Raw genomic sequence first — 22,104 nt, 5'->3', positions numbered from 1 at the left:
ATGTTCACTGATTTATGGCAGATTTGGTTATAGCTGAATGCAAGGCTTCAAAAACATTCACTGCATCATAAGAAATAGGAGCAGGAGTATGCCATCTAGCCCTTCGAGCCTGCCCTGCCATTCAATAAGATCATGGCTGATCTGAAGTGGATCAGTTCCACTTTCCCGCTCTCTCCCCATAACCCTTAATTCCCTTGTCTGTCAAAAACCTATCTACCCGTGACTTAAATATATTTAGCGAGGTAGCCTCCACCACTTCAACGGGCAGAGAATTCCAGAGATTCACCACCCTTTGAGTGAAGAAGTTCCTCCTCAACTCCGTTCTAAACTGCACCCCCCTTATCTTGAGGCTGTGCCCTCTAGTCCTGCTATCCTTTCTGAGCGGGAAGAATCTCTCTACCTCTACCCTATCCATCCCTTTCATTATCTTATACGTCTCGATAAGATCCCCCCTCATCCTTCTAAACTCCAACGAGTACAGACCCAGTCTATTTAGTCTCTCTTCATAGTCCAACCCCCTCACCTCTGCTGTCAGCCTAGCGAACCTCCTCTGCACTCCCTCCAAGGCCAAAATATCCTTGCGCAAGTGCGGCGACCAAAACTGCACACAGTACTCCAGCTGCAGCCTCACCAATGCCTGTACAGTTGCAGCAAGACCTCCCTGCTTTTATATTCTATCCCCCTCGCTATAAAGGCCAGCATTCCATTCGCCTTCTTGATCACCTGCTGCACCTGCAGACTGGGTTTTTGCAACCCATGCACAAGGACCCCCAGGTCCCTCTGCACCGTAGCATGCTGCAGCTTTTCGCCCTTTAAATAATAATCCCTCCTACTATTATTCCTGCCAAAGTGGACAACCTCACACTTGCTAACGTTATACTCCATCTGCCAGGTCCTCGCCCACTCGCTCAGCCTATCCAGATCCCTCTGCAGACTTTCCACACCCTCCGTGCAATTTGCTTTTCCACTCATCTTTGTGTCATCAGCAAATTTTGTCACCCTACACTCAGCAACCCCCCTCCAGATCATCTATATAAATGGTAAATAGCTGAGGCCCCAGCACCGATCCCTGCGGCACTCCACTAGTCACCAACTGCCAATCCAAATAACACCCATTGATACCAACTCTCTGCCTCCTATTAGACAACCAATCCTCTATCCACGCTAACACCTTACCCCCAACTCCATGCACCTTAACCTTCTGAAGCAACCTTTTGTGAGGCACCTTATCAAACACCTTTTGAAAATTGAGAAACACCACATCCACCGGTTCCCCAAATAATATGTAAATATGCAGAAACATAAGATTCTGCGTCTTATGTTAAGAAGATGTTTCCCCTCATGGGGGATCTAGAACTCAGGAAACGGTTTCTAAACAAGGGATCTCCCATTTAAGAGGTAGATGAGGAGAAATTTCTCCCAGAGGTCCGTCATCTTTGGAATTCAGTATCAGAAACTGCAGGCTGGTCATTAAATACATTCCAAGCTGAGTTAGATATATTTTTGATCTACAAGAGAGTTAATGGTTATGGGAAGAAGGCAGGAAAAAGGACTTAAAGCCAGAATCAGATCAGCCATGATCTTGTCAAATGACAGAGTAAGCTTGAGGGGCCAAAGTACTTGCTCCTGCTTTTTTCTTATAGTCTTATTCTAATAAAAGACAAGGCCCTTTTAGAAGTGACTAACTTAAAATACTGGGAAATGTGTATTCAGCACGTACTATCTTACCTTTTGCTGAAACTCATCTTGTCCAGTCAATGATGCTTTATTGGGGTCAGGACAGTGCTTGTACTGAATTAGTTCCTTTGGTTGCACTAACAATTCCACATTATCTTGGTTAGTTGCATGTTGTTCTAAGTCACTGGAATATCGTCCATCCTGAGGAAGAAGCAGCCACATGCTATTGTTAATTTTGTTCAAAATTTCTAAACCTTACTATTCTCAGTTGGTTTGGTCTTTGGTTGACCTTTTTGGATAGCACTGTAGCCTCAGTGGCTTGGTTAACCTTGGCAAAACTTAATGGCAAAGCAAGGGATAGGGTTAGAATTGGGCACTCCATATTTCAGGAGTTCACTCCTTACCAGCCCCCAATAGGACCTGGCGGAAGGTTGTCAGTAATATGGCAACCAGAGACAAAAGAGGGAACTTGCAATCCCAGAGAAATTGAACAATATTTTTTACAAACACAAAAATAAAATGCAGTTCCCTTATAAAGAAACAACATTGCATTGTATAGCACCCTTCTTGACTCAGGACAATCACAGGATGCTTTACAGCTAATGAAGTAATTTTGAAATGTAATCACCATTGTAATGTAGGAATTTCAGCAAACAAGTTCCCACGCACAGAAATGTGATCTACAGAAATATAATCTATTAGGGGTGGGCTATTGTTAAAAGAGTTAATGAAGTAGAATTCATCATGCAAGAATTAGCACCATAGAAATGATACAGCACAGAACAAGGCCGTTCACCATTGTGCCTGTGCCAAAATTATAAATTCACTCATTTTAATACTTCTTTCCAGGACCTAGTCCATAACCTTGCATGTTACCACACTTCAGATGCAGACCCAAGTCCTTTTAAATGAAGTGATCTGCAATTAACCACCAATTTAGGCAGTGACTCCCACTATTCTCTGGGTGAAAGAGTTTTCCTCTTGTCCCCTCTAATCCTTTGACCAATCATCTTAAATCTATGCTCGCAGTAATTGACCTCTTCACTAGGTGAAATAAGTCTTTCCTGTCTACCTGTAATGATTCAGAAATCTTGACTGGAAAGGAACATAGTTTATTACAGCAAAATAAAACCACTACCATGGTGTACACAGTTCAGCAGGCCCAGTCCTGGGCCTGCCTTATAAAAGGCTCAGGCAATGAGTTCCAGCTGGGTAAGCCATTACCTGTTACTAGGGGAACTCACTCAGTGAGCCCCACAGGAAGATCAGTGATTCACAAATGATGACCTTGTCGGGGTCATCACACTACCCTATCTAGGTCCCTCATAATTTTGTGTACTTCAACTGGACTCTAAGGAAAACAACCCCTAGTTTATCCAATCTCTCTTTGCTGCAATTTTCAAGCCCTGGTAACATTCTTGTAAATTGTTGCAGGGTCTCCAGAGCAATTATGTCCTTTCTGTAACATGAACAGAACTATACACAAAATTCTAGCTGTGGCCTAACTAACACGTTACAGTTCCATTATTGCATTGCTGCTTTTGTATTCAGAGCCTCACCCAATAAAGAAAAGCATTCCATGTGCTTTCTTGACCACCTGAGCACTTCAAGGACCTGTGGACATTCACTCCAAGGTCTCTCAGTTCCTCAATACTGAGTATTTTCTTGCTTTGTTTGCCCTACCCAAATGCATTCATTACCTCACACTTTTAAGAACATAAGAACATAAGAAATAGGAGCAGGAGTAGGCCATCTGGCCCCTCGAGCCTGCCCCGCCATTCAATAAGATCATGGCTGATCTGTTGTGGCTCAGTTCCACATTCCCGCCCTCTCCCCATAACCCTTAATCCCCTCTCTTATCAAAAACCCATCAACCCGCGTCTTAAAAATATTTAGCGAGGTAGCCTCCACCACTTCAACGGGCAGAGAATTCCAGAGATTCACCACCCTTTGAGTGAAGAAGTTCCTCCTCAACTCTGTTCTAAACCGTCCCCCCTTTATCTTGAGGCTGTGCCCCCTAGTCCTACTATCCTTTCTGAGTGGGGAGAGTCTCTCCACCTCTATCCTATCCATCCCATTCATCATCTTATATGTCTCAATGAGATCTCCCCTCATTCTTCTAAACTCTAACGAGTACAAGCTTAGTTTATTCAGCCTCTCCTCATAGCTCAACCCCCTCAACTCCGGTATCAGCCTAGTAAACCTCCTCTGCACTCCCTCCAAGGCCAAAATATCCTTGCGTAAGTACAGCGCCCAAAACTGCACACAGTACTCCAGCTGCGGCCTCACCAATGCCCTATACAGCTGCAGCAAGACCTCCCTACTTTTATATTCAATCCCCCTCGCTATGAAGGCCAGCATCCCATTCGCCTTCCTGACCACCTGCTGCACCTGCAAGCTGGGTTTTTGCGACTCATGCACAAGGACCCTGAGGTCCCTCTGCACCATCGCCTGCTGCAGTTTTTCGCCACGTAAGTAATAATCCTTCCTACCATTATTCCTACCAAAGTGGACCACCTCGCACTTGCCAACATTAAATTCCATTTTCCATTTCCTGGCCCATTCGCCCAGCCTATCTAGATCCTTCTGCAGACTCTCCACACCCTCCGCACAATTTGCCGTTCCACCAATCTTGGTGTCATCAACAAATTTCGACACCTTATACTCGGTTCCCTCCTCCAGATCATCTATATAAATGGTAAATAGCTGAGGTCCCAGCACCGACCCCTGGGGCACTCCACTAGTCACCATCCGCCAATCCGAATAGCACCCATTGACCCCCACTCTCTGCCTCCTATTTGACAACCAATCCTCTATCCACGCTAACACCCTACCCCCAACTCCATGTCCCCTGACCTTCTGCAATAACCTCTTGTGAGGTACTTTGTCAAACGCCTTCTGAAAATCAAGAAAGACCACATCCACCGGCTCTCCTCTATCCACTGCCCTAGACACATCCTCATAGAACTCCAGTAAATTTGTCAGACACGACTTCCCTTTAATGAAACCGTGCTGCGTCCGCTCTATCAAGCGATTCCCCTCAAGATGCCTCGCTATTTCCTCCTTGATGACGGATTCTAACATTTTACCTACAACAGACGTTAAACTAACCGGCCTATAATTCCCTGCCGTTTGCCTGGCACCCTTCTTAAACAACGGCGTAACATTAGCCGCTTTCCAATCTTCCGGCACTTCCCCGGAATCCAGCGACGTCTGGAAAATAACCACCAAGGCATCCACTATCACCTCCGCCATTTCTTTCAGAACCCTCGGATGCATTCCATCCGGTCCTGGGGACTTGTCCACAATCAGTCCCTCCAGTCTGTCGAGCACCGCCTCTCTAGTAACAGTAATGTCATTAAGACCCTCCAGTCCTATCACCTTTCCATCTCTAACACCCAGCAAATTATTCACGTCCTCCGTGAAGACAGAAACAAAAAAGTTATTCAGGACCTCAGCCATATCCCCATCCCCTACCACTAAGTCTCCCTTCTCATCCTGTAAGGGACCAACGTTCACCCGAGCCAGCCTCTTCCTTTTTATATATTTATAAAAACTCTTGCTATCCTTTTTTATATTAAGCGCTAGCCCAGCTTCATAGTTTCTCCTACCCTTCTTTATCAACTTCTTCGTCAATCTTTGTTGACATTTAAACCTCTCCCAATCCTCTTCTCACCCACTACTCTTAGCTACTCTAAACGCCTCCGCTTTTAATTTAACACTTTCCTTCACCTCCTTCGTTATCCACGGCTTATTACCTCTCCTCCTACGGTCCTTTTTGACCATCGGAATAAATTTCCGCTGAGCGCCAAGAAAGATCTCCTTAAAGATCCTCCACTGCTCCTCAGCAGACCTACCTTCCAACGCGCTCCCCCAGTCCACATTCGCCAATTCTTCTCTCATCCTACCGTACTCCCCTCTGTTCAAACAAAGGACGCGCGTCCGGGAACCCACTTTCTCCTCCTCCATCTGCACCAGAAACTCCACCATACAATGATCACTCTCCCCAAGAGGATCCTTCACCGCAAGGTCCCTAATTCTACCCGCCTCATTACATAGCACCAGATCCAAGATAGCTTGCTCCCTCGTCGGCTCCAACACACACTGTTCCAGGAAACTATCCCGGCAGCATTCCAAGAACTCCTCCTCGAGCCCACCGCGTCCAACATGGGTCGACCAATCTATATGTAGATTGAAATCCCCCATAACTACGGCTATCCCATTCCTGCACACCGCACTTATTTGCGAACCCAAATCAATTCCTTGCTTACTCCGAAAACCAAATTCAAATTCCAATTGAACCTAATTCAAGGTGCCCACAAGGGAGACAAACAAGATCCCAGCTGACAAGATAAGGTATTGCACCCCATTTTGGGCTTGATCTGACCCTTGATTTTAGCCAAAAGGCGAAGGTGCAATGTACAAATACCCATCACCTGTTTAACAACGTAATTGCCATTTAACCATAACAATGTAGTAACAAGACATTGACAGGATACCCAGAAGGCTGCTGACAACCAGGTCTCTGCCAAGTCCTTACCTCATGATCAGCCCTGAGAGAAATATTGGAAATGCAAAGACAGGATCATCAAAGGCTGTCACCAAATTTGAATGGAGGATGGAGGAGTCCATCCATGTGCTGTCTGAAATCATGGCTTTGGCATGCGAGCATGTCGAAGTCTTCATTGGAATGGTGGGGTGTGGGGTGGGGGGGTATTTAATTGTATTAAAATGTATTCAAATTTATTGAAATGAGGATCCCGCATACAGTGAGTGAGCGCAAGATCCCACCCACAGTCTGTTTTCATCAGATTATACTAATTTAACAAAATCTGTTCTGGCGTCCTCCCCTTAGAACTGCGTTATAGAAAGTCCACTTCTCCTGTTTAAATGGGATCTGTCTGACCAGAGACCTCGCCAGCCAATACTGCCTAGTATTTATCCACACTCCATATCAGCTCCAATCAGCTTCACTCACCATCGCTTTCAGCAGCAACTCTTGGTTGCAATCTTTATGATTGTTGAGAACATCATAATGGGTTTTTTCTTGCAGGTTTTCAGTATTTATTAAAATGGTTGAGCTGGAAAAACACAAAGCAGATATCAGATAAGTCATCAGTTTAGAAAGAATTTAAGTTAGTTACTTAATGAAGAAAAGTACGATTTATGGCTTGTAATCGTTTTTTTTTAAAAACAGATATTGCTATGATACTTTGATCACTTGGCCTAATTGCTCCTTTTTGGCTAGGTGTCAATTTATGTCCTATTATGCTCCCATGAAGCACTTTGGGATATTTTGCTTTGTTAAAGGCGATATATTAAATGCAAGTTGTTGCTCTAATTGCTGGGAGGGGTGTATTTTTCGGTCAAACCAAGTAAACAAACTGAAAATTACATTAGGACAAAGAAAAAGGGGGCGGCTCCCCAAAAGGAGGGGGAACGGCCCGAACAAAAACAAAAATTACAAAGGAAACTTAAGACACGTCAAATCAAAATCTGATTGTCGGGGTCTATAATGCACCCCAGCCCCTGCGGTGCCCAACGGGCACGGAAGGCGTCAACTGTGCCCATGGACACCACAAGCTCCCTCTCCAGGGACACTAGGCCATGAACGTAGCTGCGGTAGAGGGGCAGACAGTCAGGATAGACAGCCCCTCCGATCGCCCGCTGTCTGGACCTGTAAATGGCTCTAATTGCTGGGTGTACACTGGAAGCAAAAATTAGTAAACAAGTAAGCTACAGAATAAGAGGGGAGGGTCAAAGACAGAGACAGATAGATGTATCCACCTTGAAATTGCAGTGCTTTGCAGGACTGTGTGCTGCTTCACTATAGTATCGGCTGACAGCTCTGAACCATTACCATAACTTTCCATATCTTCTCCACTCTCATTTGGATCCATTTTACTTGGCAGCAAATCCCAAAGCTGGTCTCCTAACACCTAGGAAAGACAGGAAGTCAGCCTAGTTAAGACAATTCAACATGATGCAATTCAAGACTTTGAAAATAAAGTGTTTCATTGATTCTCATTTAAACTGGTTTCCTATTTCCAAAGCAAAATTTGCTTTTAGTCTTCTGACTGTACCCTTTGCTGCGTGGCTTCTATTTCTCAAAGATATTTCAACTCAAAATTCAACACCAGTCCCTATTCTAATCATGCTGAAGATAGCCTCAATTTCTTAATTAAGCTAAAATGGGGCAAGGTAGTGCATTTTTAAAACAGCTCAGTCCAGTTCTCCATCTGTTTGAAAATAGGCTACAGCATCCTATGCCAGAATCTCCAAATAGCTGAAATAAACAAGACTGATCTTTGCTGGGATCCAGTATTTAATTCAAGTTATCATTTCCCGTGTCATGGCCTAGACAGTGTATCTGTCCATTACTCTGCAGATTTAACCCAAGGATACAGGGCAGATTACATCTTTGATGTTTTAAAGGAATGAATACCACTATGTTGCTCTTGTGTGCCTTTTAGTTGCTGATTCTACAGTTGTTGCCCAGAGAAGCTGGTAATTTTTGCTGTGAAAATGTACCATTGAGTTCAGTATGCTTGATTCTTTGCTGCCTTTACTGCATTGGCCTAACAATCTGCCCAGTTTTATGAAGGATTAGGAAATCAATATTGATACAACTGAGTGGCTTGCTAGACCATCTCAGAAGATAGTTGCGTCAACCACGTTGGTGTGGGACTGGAGTCAAAAATAGACCACACTCGGTAAGGATGGCAAATTTATGAGTCATGAAAAATTTAAGTTGGAATTTCAGGATCACATTTATTTTTAGATTTAAAACAAACAGAATTTAAATTCATAGACTGCTATTATAGAATTTCAACCAAAGTACTCTGGAATATCAGGTCAGTCATAAATAGCAACGAATAGTTTAGAAAAACTAAAATTTTAATTATAAGCAAACTTAACCTTACACAAGGTAGGAATCTGCATATGAGAATAGGAAGGCTTTAGAATGCATAATTCTGGACCTCTCAATTCAGGACATTACATAAATATAGTGAAGGTTTTGTTACCTCTGAATCTGTACTGTTTCTCTCTTGATTCTTTCCATGTTCTCTCTTGGGCATCTGAAGTTCTCCATTCTTCTGCACTGAAGATCTGTCTTCTGATTGTTCATTAATAGCTTCTGAGATAGGTTGTTCAGGCAGTTTATCAAGAGACACTAGAATGGATTCATTGGGAGCACTCACCATTGCTACTGGCATAAATTGGGACTGCGCAGTTTCTTGGAAAGAAGAAAACGGTTGAGATATCTCACCAGCTTTGAGATGATCCAAGGTGCAAATCTGATCAGAGTCAGGGGTGCACAAAGTTTTTTCAGAGAAAGTTGGGCTTAGTTCTTGCAGTGAAACTGAATTACTGAGCTCAGAACAAGACTGGTAAGCTTCATCAGCAAGTGGCGACAAGTCTTTCTGATGTTGAAACTCTGGAACAAGTTCCTTTTGAGGATTACCAGTGACTGAGAAAGCTTCAAGTACCTTAGATACAGGTACCTCATAATGGGGATAGTAAACAAGGTTAAGCGGAATTACAGATACCTTTTCATCATCCAAAAGAGCATTATCTATGACTGAAGGCAATAGCTCCTTTTGTTCAGGGAATGGCTTTCCATCAGTCTGTGTACATGATTCTGAAACATTCCGACTCCTAGCAGGTACACTGACACTCGATTGTGTGCCTTCACGATCTAAAGAAAGATACTGATCTAGTACATTGGGATTTTCATAAAATACATTACATAAACTTGTGTTTTCCTTTTCTGAGGATGTTTCCAAGGAGGAGTCACAAAGATCTTTTGAAAAAGACTGAGGTATTTCAACTTTGGACCCAACTTTCATCACATCACTTGCTGCAATCGATGAATGGTGATCATAAGGGACTGGAGAGGGAGGCTCCTTCGCCAATACAAATGTTTTCTCACCAGTTGAAGACTTTCTCTTCAATGGGTGTAGCAAAACATAAATCTCTTCTACAGTGTCAGTAGCATCAGAAGCAGGTTTCAGGGATCCATTGTGCAAATCAGAAGATGTTGACTGACCATCTTGATGCAAGGATGTGTTTGAGCTATTGATGCTGGAAACATTGATAAAGGGGGTGTTCATCATTTCTCTTTCAACAGAATTCCCATCTTGGGTAACAAGAGAATGGTCATCTTCTTTATGTAGGGAAGGTGAGCCGTTGTCTAAAGCATGATGTACATCTCCAACATGCATCTCATTGGAATCCCATGCACCAAGATCTGTGGACATGACTGCAGATTTGATACGAGAGTCTTCAAATGGAGATTCATAGGCATCTTCTGCAGTACTGTTCTGTTGGTAAATAATAATGATTAGATTTGGAGTTTGCACATTCTCCTCAATGTCTATGTGGGTTTCCTCCCACAATCAAAAGATGTGCAGGTTGGGTGGATTGGCCAAGCTGAATTGTCCCTTAATGCCCCAAGTTGTTCAGGTTAGGGGGATTAGTGGGGTAAATGCATGGGGTTATGGGGATAGGGTGGCGGGGGTGGTGCCTTGATAAGACACTCTGTTGGAGAGTCAGTGCAGATTTGATGGGCCAAATGGCCTCCTTCTGCACTGTAAGAATTCTATGAATAAGAATGATTGAATTTTATTCTAGATTAGAGTAGGGTTCATGTACACAGTTCATGACGTGGCATGCCCCAATTTCCACATTTGTGATGTATCATTTTATAGAAACCCCAGATGTTTTTTTCACTGGCAGGTGAACATACGAACATAAGAAAGAGAAGCAGGAATAGGCCACATGGTCCATCAAGCCTGCTCCACCATTCAACTATGATTGATCTTCTATCTGAACATCATTTTCCCACACTATCCCCATATCCCTTGCTGTCTTTAATAAGAAATCTTTTGACCTGTCTTGAAAGTACAAAAGGCTGCATTTCCACATCTCTACAGTAGAGTATTCCAAAGATTCCTACCCTTTGAATCAAACTAAAATCCTCTAGATTGTTATTCAGTGACGCTCCCCTATTGAAAAGTGTACATATGAGCATTGAATGAGGGTAGATCAGGATCAGCTATGATTTCCACAAATAGACTGCTAACAATCACTGGCCAGCTCATGTGAAAGTAGGCACTTGATGAGTACATGGGAAGGTGAGGGAGAGGGGTGGGAGGTGGTGTTGACAGCTCCCGAAGAGCCCCGCTTCACCTAGGAATCAGCAGTTTTAGGACAAGGGGAAAGAAAATTGGAAGAGAAGTTCACAAAATGCAATATTGCTATGAATCAAAGCAAAGTGAAGTGATTTTCTGCTGGAGTAAATAAATTGCCAATTTGATGACAAAACAATGTGGGAGCCTCAATAATAGGGTAATATATCCGTTTTGTCTTCTACTATACCAGAACAATGAATGTTGAACAATATTCAACCTATTAACAGCAACTGGGAGATGATCAGCTGCTAAATGGTAGCACAGAGACAGTGGCAGGCAAGCCTCATACCTCATCAATGTCAGGGAAATGTTCCAGAAACTGTGACACGTAAGTGGTAATGGACTGTTCTTCTGGACGTTCAACATCCACATCTGCAGGTAAAAGAGAATTATTGCTATATTGTTAATGTGCTGCTCTGATGGCGACATGGTGGGACAGTAGTTAGCACTGCTGCCTCACAGCTCCAGGCATTCAATTCCTGGCTTGGGTCACTGTCTGTGTGAAGGCTGCACGTTCTCCTAGTGTCTGCATGGGTTTCCTCCGGGTGCTCTGGTTTCCTCCCACCGTCTGAGAGATATGCTGGTTAAGTGAGTTGGTCATGCTAAATTCTCCCTCAGTGTATCCGAACAGGCACTAGAGTGTGGCAACTAGGGGATTTTCACAGTAACTTCACTGTGATGTTAATGTAAGCCTACTTCTGACTAATAAATAAACTTTATAATGTTCAGGAGTAGGGCAGGTGAATATGGGACATGGTGTCTAAGCTACCATATTGGAAAAGAAATTAGAATTGTACAAAGAATTTGGGCAGCAAGGCAGTGGGAAGGGGCGTGGTATAGTTGTTGCACATGGCAATCTGAGCTCAGATCCTTCTATGAGTGGAAGTGACAAGAATCTAACAGGTGTCCAGCCCACTTAATCATCCTTTGAGAGAGAGGTGAAGGAGAAGCAGGTAAGCCCAAAACCAGCAGTGGTCACCTGTATCTTTATGGATCTGGGAGAATCACTCTAATTATTTCAAGCTCCATAAAAAAGCTTTGGGAACATTTTGTGTCCATTTTTCTTTTTCACTGATCAAGCAGCTCAAGACTTGCCAATATAACTCCAAGCTCCATCCATTTGTACCTCAATTTTGCATGAGGGTCACACAACCAGCAAAGGACTCACATCTGGATAGCAAAACTCTTAAGGCAGACAGGCTGCTCACTCACTGACAATCCTGAGTCAGTATTTCAAATGGTGAACCTTCTGCAACAACAGGGCAGCTGATGCATCCGCCAATGATTTTCAACTGCTGGCCACCTGTTTTTCAGGTGCAGAACAGACAGTTGTGAATGGATTTTCTCTCCTATTGTACTGAAGATAATTGGGGCTGTTGCTTTACTTCATGGACAATGTTTCACTACTTTGACTCAAACTCTGAAGGTGAATAGATGCAAATCTATTTTCGGTGTATCATGGCCAAAATTTAAAAGTAAAATTATCACAGGATCCAAGCTGTGCATAATAGGGTGCATGACCAAAAAAACTAGCAATGACAGGAACAAACAGAAAATGGAAATGTCGCATTGGTTCAATAAGTGGTAGTATTCTGAGATTGGGGTAAAAGGAACATCAATGGGTCAATATAGAAGCTTTATTCAGTAATTTGCCTAATCTATAAGTCTATAAAGGAAAAGCATTACTCAACATAGAAAGAATTCTGCCATACCTTCAGGTTCTAGAAGTGGTGGAATGTCGAGGTTAATATGCGCTATTTTGAAAGCGTCTTCAAGATTGACCCGGTTTGGTCTCTCCATAGCTTCTCTCATATCCACTAAGCTAGGGTCAATTGCTTTGATGAGAGCCAGGAATGCTATGCCACTCCGCCAACTGGTACCAAAGTCCTGGATGGCTATGCCATACCTGTATATGATAAAGTTCATGGCATTGGCTATTTTGTAAACATTGCACATGCAGCATATTACCTTTCATGCCAATCTACCCTTGCCACACCTCAACAACAAATAAGTGGGACAAAGTATTTAATTCTTAGATCCCCAGAAGATGTGCATGTGCCACAAGATATTTCTCAATCTGAGGGACAAATTGGTGTATGAGAATAGAGGGTCTGAATTCTTAGCCATTCCATTACAAAATGTGATCAGAGATTTTAGAATTCCGTATCAATTCATGTTAACTAAACTCTTCAATAATATAAACCAATCACACACTTTTCTAATGCCCCAAAATCTCTCCACAGGAGAAACACTGAATATTTGTTTAAAATCTTTTACTAGTGACATCCTCAAACTACAATTAATGACATCTCACCAAGCAGATGGGACCTATCTAAAAGATGACAGTATTGACAATGATGTGGAGATGCCGGCGTTGGACTGGGGAAAAGCAGAAAGAAATCCCACAACACCAGTTTAAAGTCCAAACAGGATTTATTTGTAGCAAAAGCCACAAGCTTTCAGGACAGGCTGTCCCTTCGTCAGGTGGCTGGGCGTTCTGATCTAGGCTGGAATCCATCCGATTATTATTGGTCATTGGATAGAAAATCTGCCACAGGGTTAGACAGGCACAATATTAGGAAGTGTGTTCAACCCTCCCTTGTGGAATCCTTTGTTCTTCCCCTAAAAATAAGGATGGATCTAAAATTCAATTGTAACTACACTTCAAGAGTACTTCATTGCTGTCTTAAGGTTGTGAAAGATGCTACAGAAATGCAAATTCTTTTAATTATATAGCACCTTTAACATAACAAAACATCCAATGGAACTTAAAGAAGAAATAGAAATGGAACTTCTTTCACACCTTTCCCAACCTCAAGGTGTCTCATAAGAATGCTAACCCTCAAACCTGTTCCTCTATTCAGACAGATCATGGCAGATCTGCAACCTAACTCCACATACACCATTGCCCTTTATCCCTTCATATCTTTAATTAATCCAGATTTAAAGTTGACATTTGATTCAGCATAATTTACCCTTTACATTTGGAAGTATGTCGTAACATCACTCTTGAATGTCTGGCTCCAAGTTTTAGACCGTGTAGCACCTGCCCCCTAACTTCAATACCCGCCATCCCCACCCCTCCTCACTCTTCCACCCACCAACATCCCGCAGCCCTAATCTACCATGGAAATAGTTTCTCTCTATTTACCCTACCTGTTCCCTTAAAACCAACATGGAGGAGTAGGCCCTTTGGCCCCTGGAGCCAGTCCACCATTTAGATAATGTCTGATCTTTAGTTACCTCAGATCTGCTTCTCACCTACCCCCAATAATCTAGCACCCCCTTGCTTACCAAGAATCTATCCACCTCTTCATAATTTCAATTAAATCACCACTTAACCTTTAAATTATAGGGAATACAATACAATTTGTATAATTGCACCTCAGAATTTATCCAAGTCCAGATATCATTCTGGTAAATCTAAATATAAAGGCCAGCATTCCTTTCATTCCAAGGCACTACACAGCCAAATGTGGTACTTCAGTGCACTGTAGTAATGTAATCACTGTTGTGACTTAAGAAACATGGCAACCAAATTGCATACAATAAGCTTTCACAAACAGCGATGAGGTAGTGTCATATATTTTGGTTTTTTGTGCACCAATTGAGGAGTAAATATTGGCCTATTATTCTTTAAAATGCATCATGGGATCGCTCTCACTTGTGTAAGTAGAAGGAGCCTTGGTTTATCATCTCATCCAAGAGATAACACAGCACTCTCTTAAGTTCTGTATTAGTATTCAACTATGTAAGCAAGTCATCGGTGTGGGGTTTCAATCCATAACCTACTGACTCCGACTCGAGAAATGAGCTGCTGAGCACCAGCTGACTTGACAGTGGATTTTGAGGAAGAAAGCAGCAAAGTGCAGCCAGGCTTTGGTTATGGCGAGGCTTTTAAAAGTGGGTGAGAGAGGGGTTAAGGGAAAGTTTCCAGATTGTAAGGACAACATGACTGAGGCTCTGCTGTGAATTCAGCAAAGGACAAGAAGCAGAAAAGAGTTGGAAGAAACTTACTTTGCAGTTCTTCTCTGCACCCAGTTCAGGAGAACTTTAATAACCTTCCTCTGGTCCTTGTATGGAGCCGAAGGGGTTGTTTCCTTTGGAGCGCAGTGCAATGTTAGGTCACTATCACTCTCACTGTGCAAGGAACATAGGCTGGATGTGGGTGAGAAGATTTTCAGGTGTCCAGTCGCTTCCTTTATCTACAGTTAAAGAAACAAAACATTTGTCACAATCCTGCAGATATGTAACAAAAAGGGGAGTATTTTAACCCTGACTGACTGATTGGAAACCAGTTGGGTGGACAGATAGAAATTGCCCATGGGATTTGGAGCTCACATCCTGTGGTTCTGACTTCAATCTGCTTCTCTAAACAAACAGGATGGAAACCTGTCAAAATCTTCTTTAAATGTCCATTTCTGGCTTTAACAATGTTATTGGAATGCAATGTTCAATCCCCCGTTTGTCCACCATTAAATGATTGCTGCCATGATCGTATTCCTGGATTAGGAAGGGGAAATATCAGTCAGAATTCCCACTTCCAATGGCTATAAGCTTTGCTGGAAAGGCATGGTCATCAAATGGGAAAAAGATTGACCTCAACTTTTGATTCATCGTAGTCCCCGTCAGACTCTTACTGAATAATTAGACAAAAACAGAACATTCTTGAAAATCTCAGCAGGTCTGATGGCATCTGTGGAGAGCGAATAGAGACAACGTTTCGAGTCAAGATGACCCTTCGTCAGTGCGAACAATGGGACCTGGATAAAAGTACTGGAGCACAATTAGTATCTGTGGAGTCATTTCCCAGCATGAAATGCTTTCTAGATGTGTGGAAACTGATGGATAAAACAAGCACCCCGATCCGACTTGGTGGCAGTGCAGGTTAAGAACATAAGAACATAAGAAATAGGAGCAGGAGTAGGCCATCTGGCCCTTCGAGCCTGCCCCGCCATTCAATAAGATCATGGCTGATCTGTCGTGGCTCAGTTCCACTTTCCCGCCCTCTCCCCATAACCCTTAATCCCCTCTCTTATCAAAAACCCATCAACCCGCTTCTTAAAAATATTTAGCGAGGCAGCCTCCACCACTTCAACGGGCAGAGAATTCCAGAGATTCACCACCCTTTGAGTGAAGAAGTTCCTCCTCAACTCCGTTCTAAACCGCCCCCCCTTTATCTTGAGGCTGTGCCCCCTAGTCCTACTGTCTTTTTTGAGCGGGAAGGGAACGCCTCCCCTTCCAAATAGCCTGGAGAAAGACTGGTTAATGCCTGAAAACAAGTGATCCACTTTCGTCACCACATTAGATGTGTGACTACAGCCGCATTGGATAACAAATAGGGCTGTGGCGGATGGGTGGGGATTGGGAGCAACATTGGCCATAAGCCTTATTTAAAAACAAGTGAATGCACATTTCTGTGAAGTGTAACAAACATGCATTAATTTTGACCTTATAACTCATCAGGTCTAATGGAATTTTTGAAGTGGGAAGGTGGGTCATTGTTAGTTGGCTCATTGATTTTGACTAATGGAACTAGAAGTTTAATCTGAGAGCGAGGTGGATTTCAGCAGGGATAGGTGATGGCTTCAATGAAGACAGAAGATGCTGTAAATTTTTACCAGGTGCTGCTAGAGTTAATGGTTCAGAGCTGTCCAGGCATGCCAATGTGAGTAGGCAAGGCTTATAATTATATTTGAATGCATCTAAATGGGATGCTGACACTGAATGTTGGCATTCCCATTATGTCATGGGAGGGGGCAGCAATTAGAACAGGAAGTCGCATTTCAGGACCCTCACAGGATTTCCCAACCTGCTGCCAATCTCAACTCCTCCTCAAAAAAAAAACAGGAGCGGAAGATCTCCCTAATGAATTTTTGTGACGTTGCATTGACTGGGAAGGTACTGGAAGTTTGGATTCAAGAGTAGCTTTCAAAATGTAACTGGATTAATATTTGAAGGGAAAAAACATTTCAAGGTTATGGTGAAAGAGGAATAGGATTAACTAGAATTCTCTTTCAACAAGCCAGCACAAGTACATTGGGTTGAATCCTTGCCTTTTGTGCTGTATCTTTCCATGTTTGGTGTGATAAGATTAGCTGATCATTTAATGTATAAGCACACCAAAGCCCAAGCTGGTTAGTTGATTAGAATGAATTGAGAGTGATTGGCTAGTTGCTTAGTCTATGTAAGGAGGGGTGAGATTACCTTACCTGGAAATGGAGAATGATATTCCAGATTAAGCCGAGGATCATGGAAGGGTTGCCATCTGCAATCTCTGGTGCATCAATGCTGACCAGTTTCACCTACAAACAATAAAGCACTGACTAGTTAATGTCCAAAATATTCACTTATAGAATGGATATTTCAGTAGGATTCCACATCACAAGTCACACAGTGTCTCAACAACAATTATGCATCCTAAATATTCCAATTTACAAGATTAAACTACATCTCACATTAGATTTCTAAATATCACAGAAGATATCTCTGATTACCATAGCAATAGGCTAATATGTAGTAATTCAGTCAGTGGAATAGATGTTAGCCTAAATTAAGCAGGCAGTGAACAGAGGCTAATCTGGTCGAGAGTGTTGCACTCCCAAAAACTTCAGTGGAAGCAATTGAAATTTGATTGTAGATTGTATCAGAAGCTGCTGACACAGGCCCAACTCAGGAAACTTGAAGAACCCAGTACTTACATATCCTTCTTCCAAAAACTGCAAGGCCTTCGCAATGTTGTTTAGCCGGAAAATCCGATGCGTTGAATGTTTGTACTGGTGCATCTGTGCAAAGATAAAGAGCCACCATCAGCTGATCCAAGGTTCACAGGGCACTGTGGTGCCCAGTGAGAATGTTACTAATGTACCTACTAATGTTACTAATGTAATGCCGCTATACACCTACCATCCAAAACCAAAATCATGGTTCTACACATCTTCCCAGGTTTGCAATCCCAGCAAAATGTTACTTCACATAATATTTACACCACGTACAATCCTGCTCTTGGCTTCACCCACCAGCACTAGCTGACTCTGAAAGAAAACTGGCTTTGGGCCTGATTGTACCATTTCCATTCGAAGTGCTGAATCTGGGCGCAATTCAGATCCGATTTAGAGATCTGCTCTCAGGCACCCCCATACACATTCAGCCTGAAAAATGAAAAATCACGGGTTTGAATCATGCTGTGGGTGGGGCTAAGCGCACCTGAAACGATCGAAGCTCTGAACTGCGCATGTGCAGCTAGAAAAAAAATTGATAACTGCGCCGCTGTCATGTTGCTCCCGGGCCGCATAAAGTGGATAAAACGGCCTGGGAGCGATGACCCCCACAGACATCATCCCCACCCCTACAACGTAACTCGCCCCCTTATCCACCCACCACTCTGCCCGCTACCCAGACTGATCGCAACCCTCTGCCCCCCCTTTCCCCTCCACCGATCGCCTGCAGAACGGCAGCGGACCCCCACTGCCCCTGACCCCCTCCACCCCTCAAGGTCCATCCTCCACCACCGCTGCCCACCCCCTCCCCACCCCACCGGCCTTGGCCTCCCTTCCAGCTCCCCGCCCCAAGATCCATCTGACCTGCTTCCTCCTCACCCCCTCCCAGAGAATGATAGGGCCAGGGCCCGCCTCCGCCTCCCCCCACCACCTCCACCACCAGATAGCGATATGTCCTCCCTCCCCCCCATCCACCAGAGATACATCTGACCCACCTCCTCCTCCCCTCCAAGAAAATGATCCCCCTGCCCCCCCGATCTCAGTCAGAGAGCCGTTGGAAGCTCTGAACTTACTTCTTCAGAAGGTGGAGCGCCCGAAACAGACTTTTTGCCGAACATGTCTGTTTTGTGTCGAATCTGGATGTGTGAACGTGATGGTAAAGGGGGAAATGCTGATAAAGTTGGGTGGGCAGTTCATTAATTCAATTTAAATGCATGCAAATGCATTTAAATCACAGTTACGCCCATTTCAGGCGTGAATCAGATTGCAGCTATTCCCAGGCCTCGGTAAAGTGGGCATCTGCGCGGGCGCAGATCGCATTAATGGCCTCATGCCTCATACTTTACCACCCGTTTCACAATGGTAAAATCAGGCCCTTTGTATCAAGACAAGGGCAAGTGCCACAAATTGCCACCCACCTATGCAAAACAGAAGCTCAAACTAAGCAACCTGCCTGTGCCATTGCCCCAGTGCAACCAGCTGCTGAAAAATAAGCCAGACAATCTCTTGGGCTCAACTTCCCTGTGAGAAAGAACTGTAAACTCTGCTGCATCAGGAGTTCCAAACTTGTGACTGGATCCTAGTTCTCTGGATATCAAATTATTTCTGTTAAGAGGAGAAGGCCATTTGACCCTAGAAATTGACCCTACAGATAGGAAATACAGATTTCCTATCTGTATTAGAAGGTCTAATACAGATAGGAAATATACAGTAAATGGCAGCACCCTTAAGAGTATTGATAGGCAAAGAGATCTGGGTGTACACCTACACAGGTCACTGAAAGAGACAATGCAGGTGGAGAAGGTCAAGAAAGCATACAGCATGCTTGCCTTCATCAGCCAGGGTATTGAGTTTAAAAATGGGCAAGTCATGTTGCAGCTTTATAGAACCTTAGTTAGGCTGCACTTGGAATATAGTGTTCAATTCTGGTTGCCACACTACCAGAAGGATGTGGAGGCTTTGGAAAGAGTACAGAAAAGATTTACCAGGATGTTGCCTGGTATGGAGGGCATTAGCTATGAGGAGAGATTAGAGAAACTTGGTTTGTTCTCACTGGAGTGACAGAGGTCGAGGGGAGACCTGATAGAAGTGTACAAGATTATGAGAGGCATGGACAGAGTGGATAGTCAGAAGCTTTTTCCCCAGGGTGGAAGAGTCAATTACTAGGGGGCACAGGTTTAAGGTGCAAGGGGCAAGATTTAAAGGAGATGTACGAGGCAGATATTTTTACACAGAGAGTAGTGGGTGCCTGGAACTCGTTGTCAGGGGAGGTAGTGGAAGTGGATACAGCAGTAACTTTTAAGGGGTGTCTTGACAAGTACATGAATACGATGGGAATAGAGGGATATGGTCCCCGGAAGGGTGGGGGGGGGGGGAAGCACGGCTGGTGCAGGCTTGGAGGGCTAAAGGGCTAAAGGGCCTGTTCCTGTGCTGTAATTTTCTTTGTTCTTTTCTCTTTGACCCCTCATGACTATTCAATAGGATCATGGCTAATATTCCAAATCAACTTCACCTTGAACATTCTCAAGAAATATAGTAGACAATGCAACTTCTTCAACAAAAGAATTTCTCCTCATCTCAATCCTAAATTGCAAATGTCTGATTCCAAGTCTATGATTACCTAGCCTAAATTCAGCAGCCAAGAGAAACATCTTTCCTGCATCTACCCCTTCAACCTCTCTAAGAATTTAATATCTTTCAATAAGAGCATCTCTCATTCTTATAAACTGTAGGATATATAGTAATCTACTCAATAGTAGACTCAATCACTCCTTATAGGATAGACCCATCATCCCAGGATCTGTGTAGCGAATGTTAATTGTATTTCTTATATGTCAACCATACATTAATTGTTTATCAGGTATATCCTTCCTTAGGCCAAAGCAGTATTCCAGATGTAGCCTCACCAAGGTCCTATACAATTTCAGTAAGCCTTCTTTACTCTTATTCTCCAATCCTTTTGTAATAAAGGCTAACATACTCTTAATTGCTTTCTGTATCTGCATGTTAACTTTCTTAATTAGTGTTCAAGGATATCCAGAACCATCTGAATACAAACTTTTCCCAGTCTCTCACAACTTAAAACCATGTTTTTCTATTATAGCTGCCAAAGTATATAATTTCTCCACATTATATTCAAATTGCTACATTCTCGTCCACTCATCATATCCCTTTACCGCCTCCTTGAATCCTCCTTATATTCACAATGCACTGTACGTCATCAGTAAACCTGAACACAGTGTGCTCACTCTATGTCATTAATATTAATTGTAAATAGCTGAGGCCCAAGTACTGATCCTGCTGTATTTCAATAGTTTTAGCTCACCAATCAAACATTCCATTTATTCATATGTTCTGATTTTTGTCCATTAACCAATTCTTAATCAGAAATGACATATTACCCCACCAATCCCATGAACCACAATTTATCATAATAACATCTTGCATGGCATCTTACTGAATGCTTTTTGGAAATCTAATTACACAACATTCACTACTAGTTGCATTCTAAAATTGATTTGTCAAATATAAACATATATATTGTGGAACAGCAAATTGTGAGGAGGGTGTAGAAAGTCTGCAGAGGGATCTAGATAGGCTGAGCGAGTGGGCGAGGACCTGGCAGATGGAATACAATGTTGGCAAGTGTGAGGTTATCCACTTTGGCAGGAATAATAGGAAGGACTACTACTTACAGGGCGAAAAGACGTAGCATGCTACGGTGCAGAGGGACCTGGGGGTCCTTGTGCACGAGTCGCAAAAACCCAGCCTACAGGTGCAGCAAGTGGTCAGGAAGGCAAATGGGATGCTGGCCTTCATAGCGAGGGGGATTGAATATAAAAGTAGGAGGTCTTGCTGCAACTGTACAGGGCATTGGTGAGGCCGCAGCTGGAGTACTGTGTGCAGTTTTGGTCACCGCACTTGCGCAAGGATATTTTGGCCTTGGAGGGAGTGCAGAGGAGGTTTACTAGGCTGATACCGGAGTTGAGGGGGTTGAGCTATGAAGAGAGGCTGAATAGACTGGGCCTGTACTCGTTGGAGTTTAGAAAGATGAGGGGGGATCTTACTGAGACATATAAGATGATGAAAGGGATGGATAGGGTAGAGGTGGAGAGGTTCTTCCTGCTCAGAAAGGAAGGACAGCAGGACTAGAGGGCACAGCCTCAAGATAAGGGGGGGGGGGGGCAGTTTAGAACAGAGTTGAGGAGGAACTTCTTCACTCAAAGGGTGGCGAATCTCTGGAATTCTCTGCCCGTTGAAGTGGTGGAGGCTGCCTCGCTAAATATATTTAAGTCACGGGTAGATAGGTTTTTGACAGACAAGGGAATTAAGGGTTATGGGGAGAAAGCGGGAAAGTGGAACTGATCCACTTCAGATCAGCCATGATCTTATTGAATGGCGGGGCAGGCTCGAAGGGCCAGATGGCCTACTCCTGCTCCTATTTCTTATAGTTTTCCTTTTATGAATCTTTGTTGCCTCAACTCAGTCATGTTATAACTTTTGAAATGATCTGT

The 22,104-nt window shown here is 43.4% G+C and overlaps 1 protein-coding gene across 2 annotated transcripts in view; it reads right to left on the bottom strand.

Moving 5' to 3' along the window:
- Positions 1–22,104, bottom strand: part of LOC145352393 (HHIP-like protein 1) — a 229,839-nt gene that overhangs the window by 7,193 nt on the left and 200,542 nt on the right. For both annotated transcript variants that reach the window (XM_080202183.1, XM_080202182.1), the window contains 9 exons: positions 17,573–17,656; positions 17,084–17,176; positions 14,889–15,076; positions 12,584–12,777; positions 11,161–11,243; positions 8,703–10,001; positions 7,465–7,616; positions 6,656–6,758; positions 1,729–1,878 (listed from right to left, as the gene is read on the bottom strand). In XM_080202183.1, coding sequence (XP_080058309.1) covers positions 1,729–1,878; positions 6,656–6,758; positions 7,465–7,616; positions 8,703–10,001; positions 11,161–11,243; positions 12,584–12,777; positions 14,889–15,076; positions 17,084–17,176; positions 17,573–17,656 — 2,346 coding nt within the window. The remainder of the gene's footprint in view (positions 1–1,728; positions 1,879–6,655; positions 6,759–7,464; positions 7,617–8,702; positions 10,002–11,160; positions 11,244–12,583; positions 12,778–14,888; positions 15,077–17,083; positions 17,177–17,572; positions 17,657–22,104) is intronic.

The sequence above is a fragment of the Carcharhinus amblyrhynchos genome, chromosome 14, assembly GCF_965287045.1.
Source record: "Carcharhinus amblyrhynchos chromosome 14, sCarAmb.v2.hapA, whole genome shotgun sequence".
NCBI lineage: Eukaryota > Metazoa > Chordata > Chondrichthyes > Carcharhiniformes > Carcharhinidae > Carcharhinus > Carcharhinus amblyrhynchos.
This window is presented reverse-complemented; position numbering and strand designations above follow the sequence as displayed.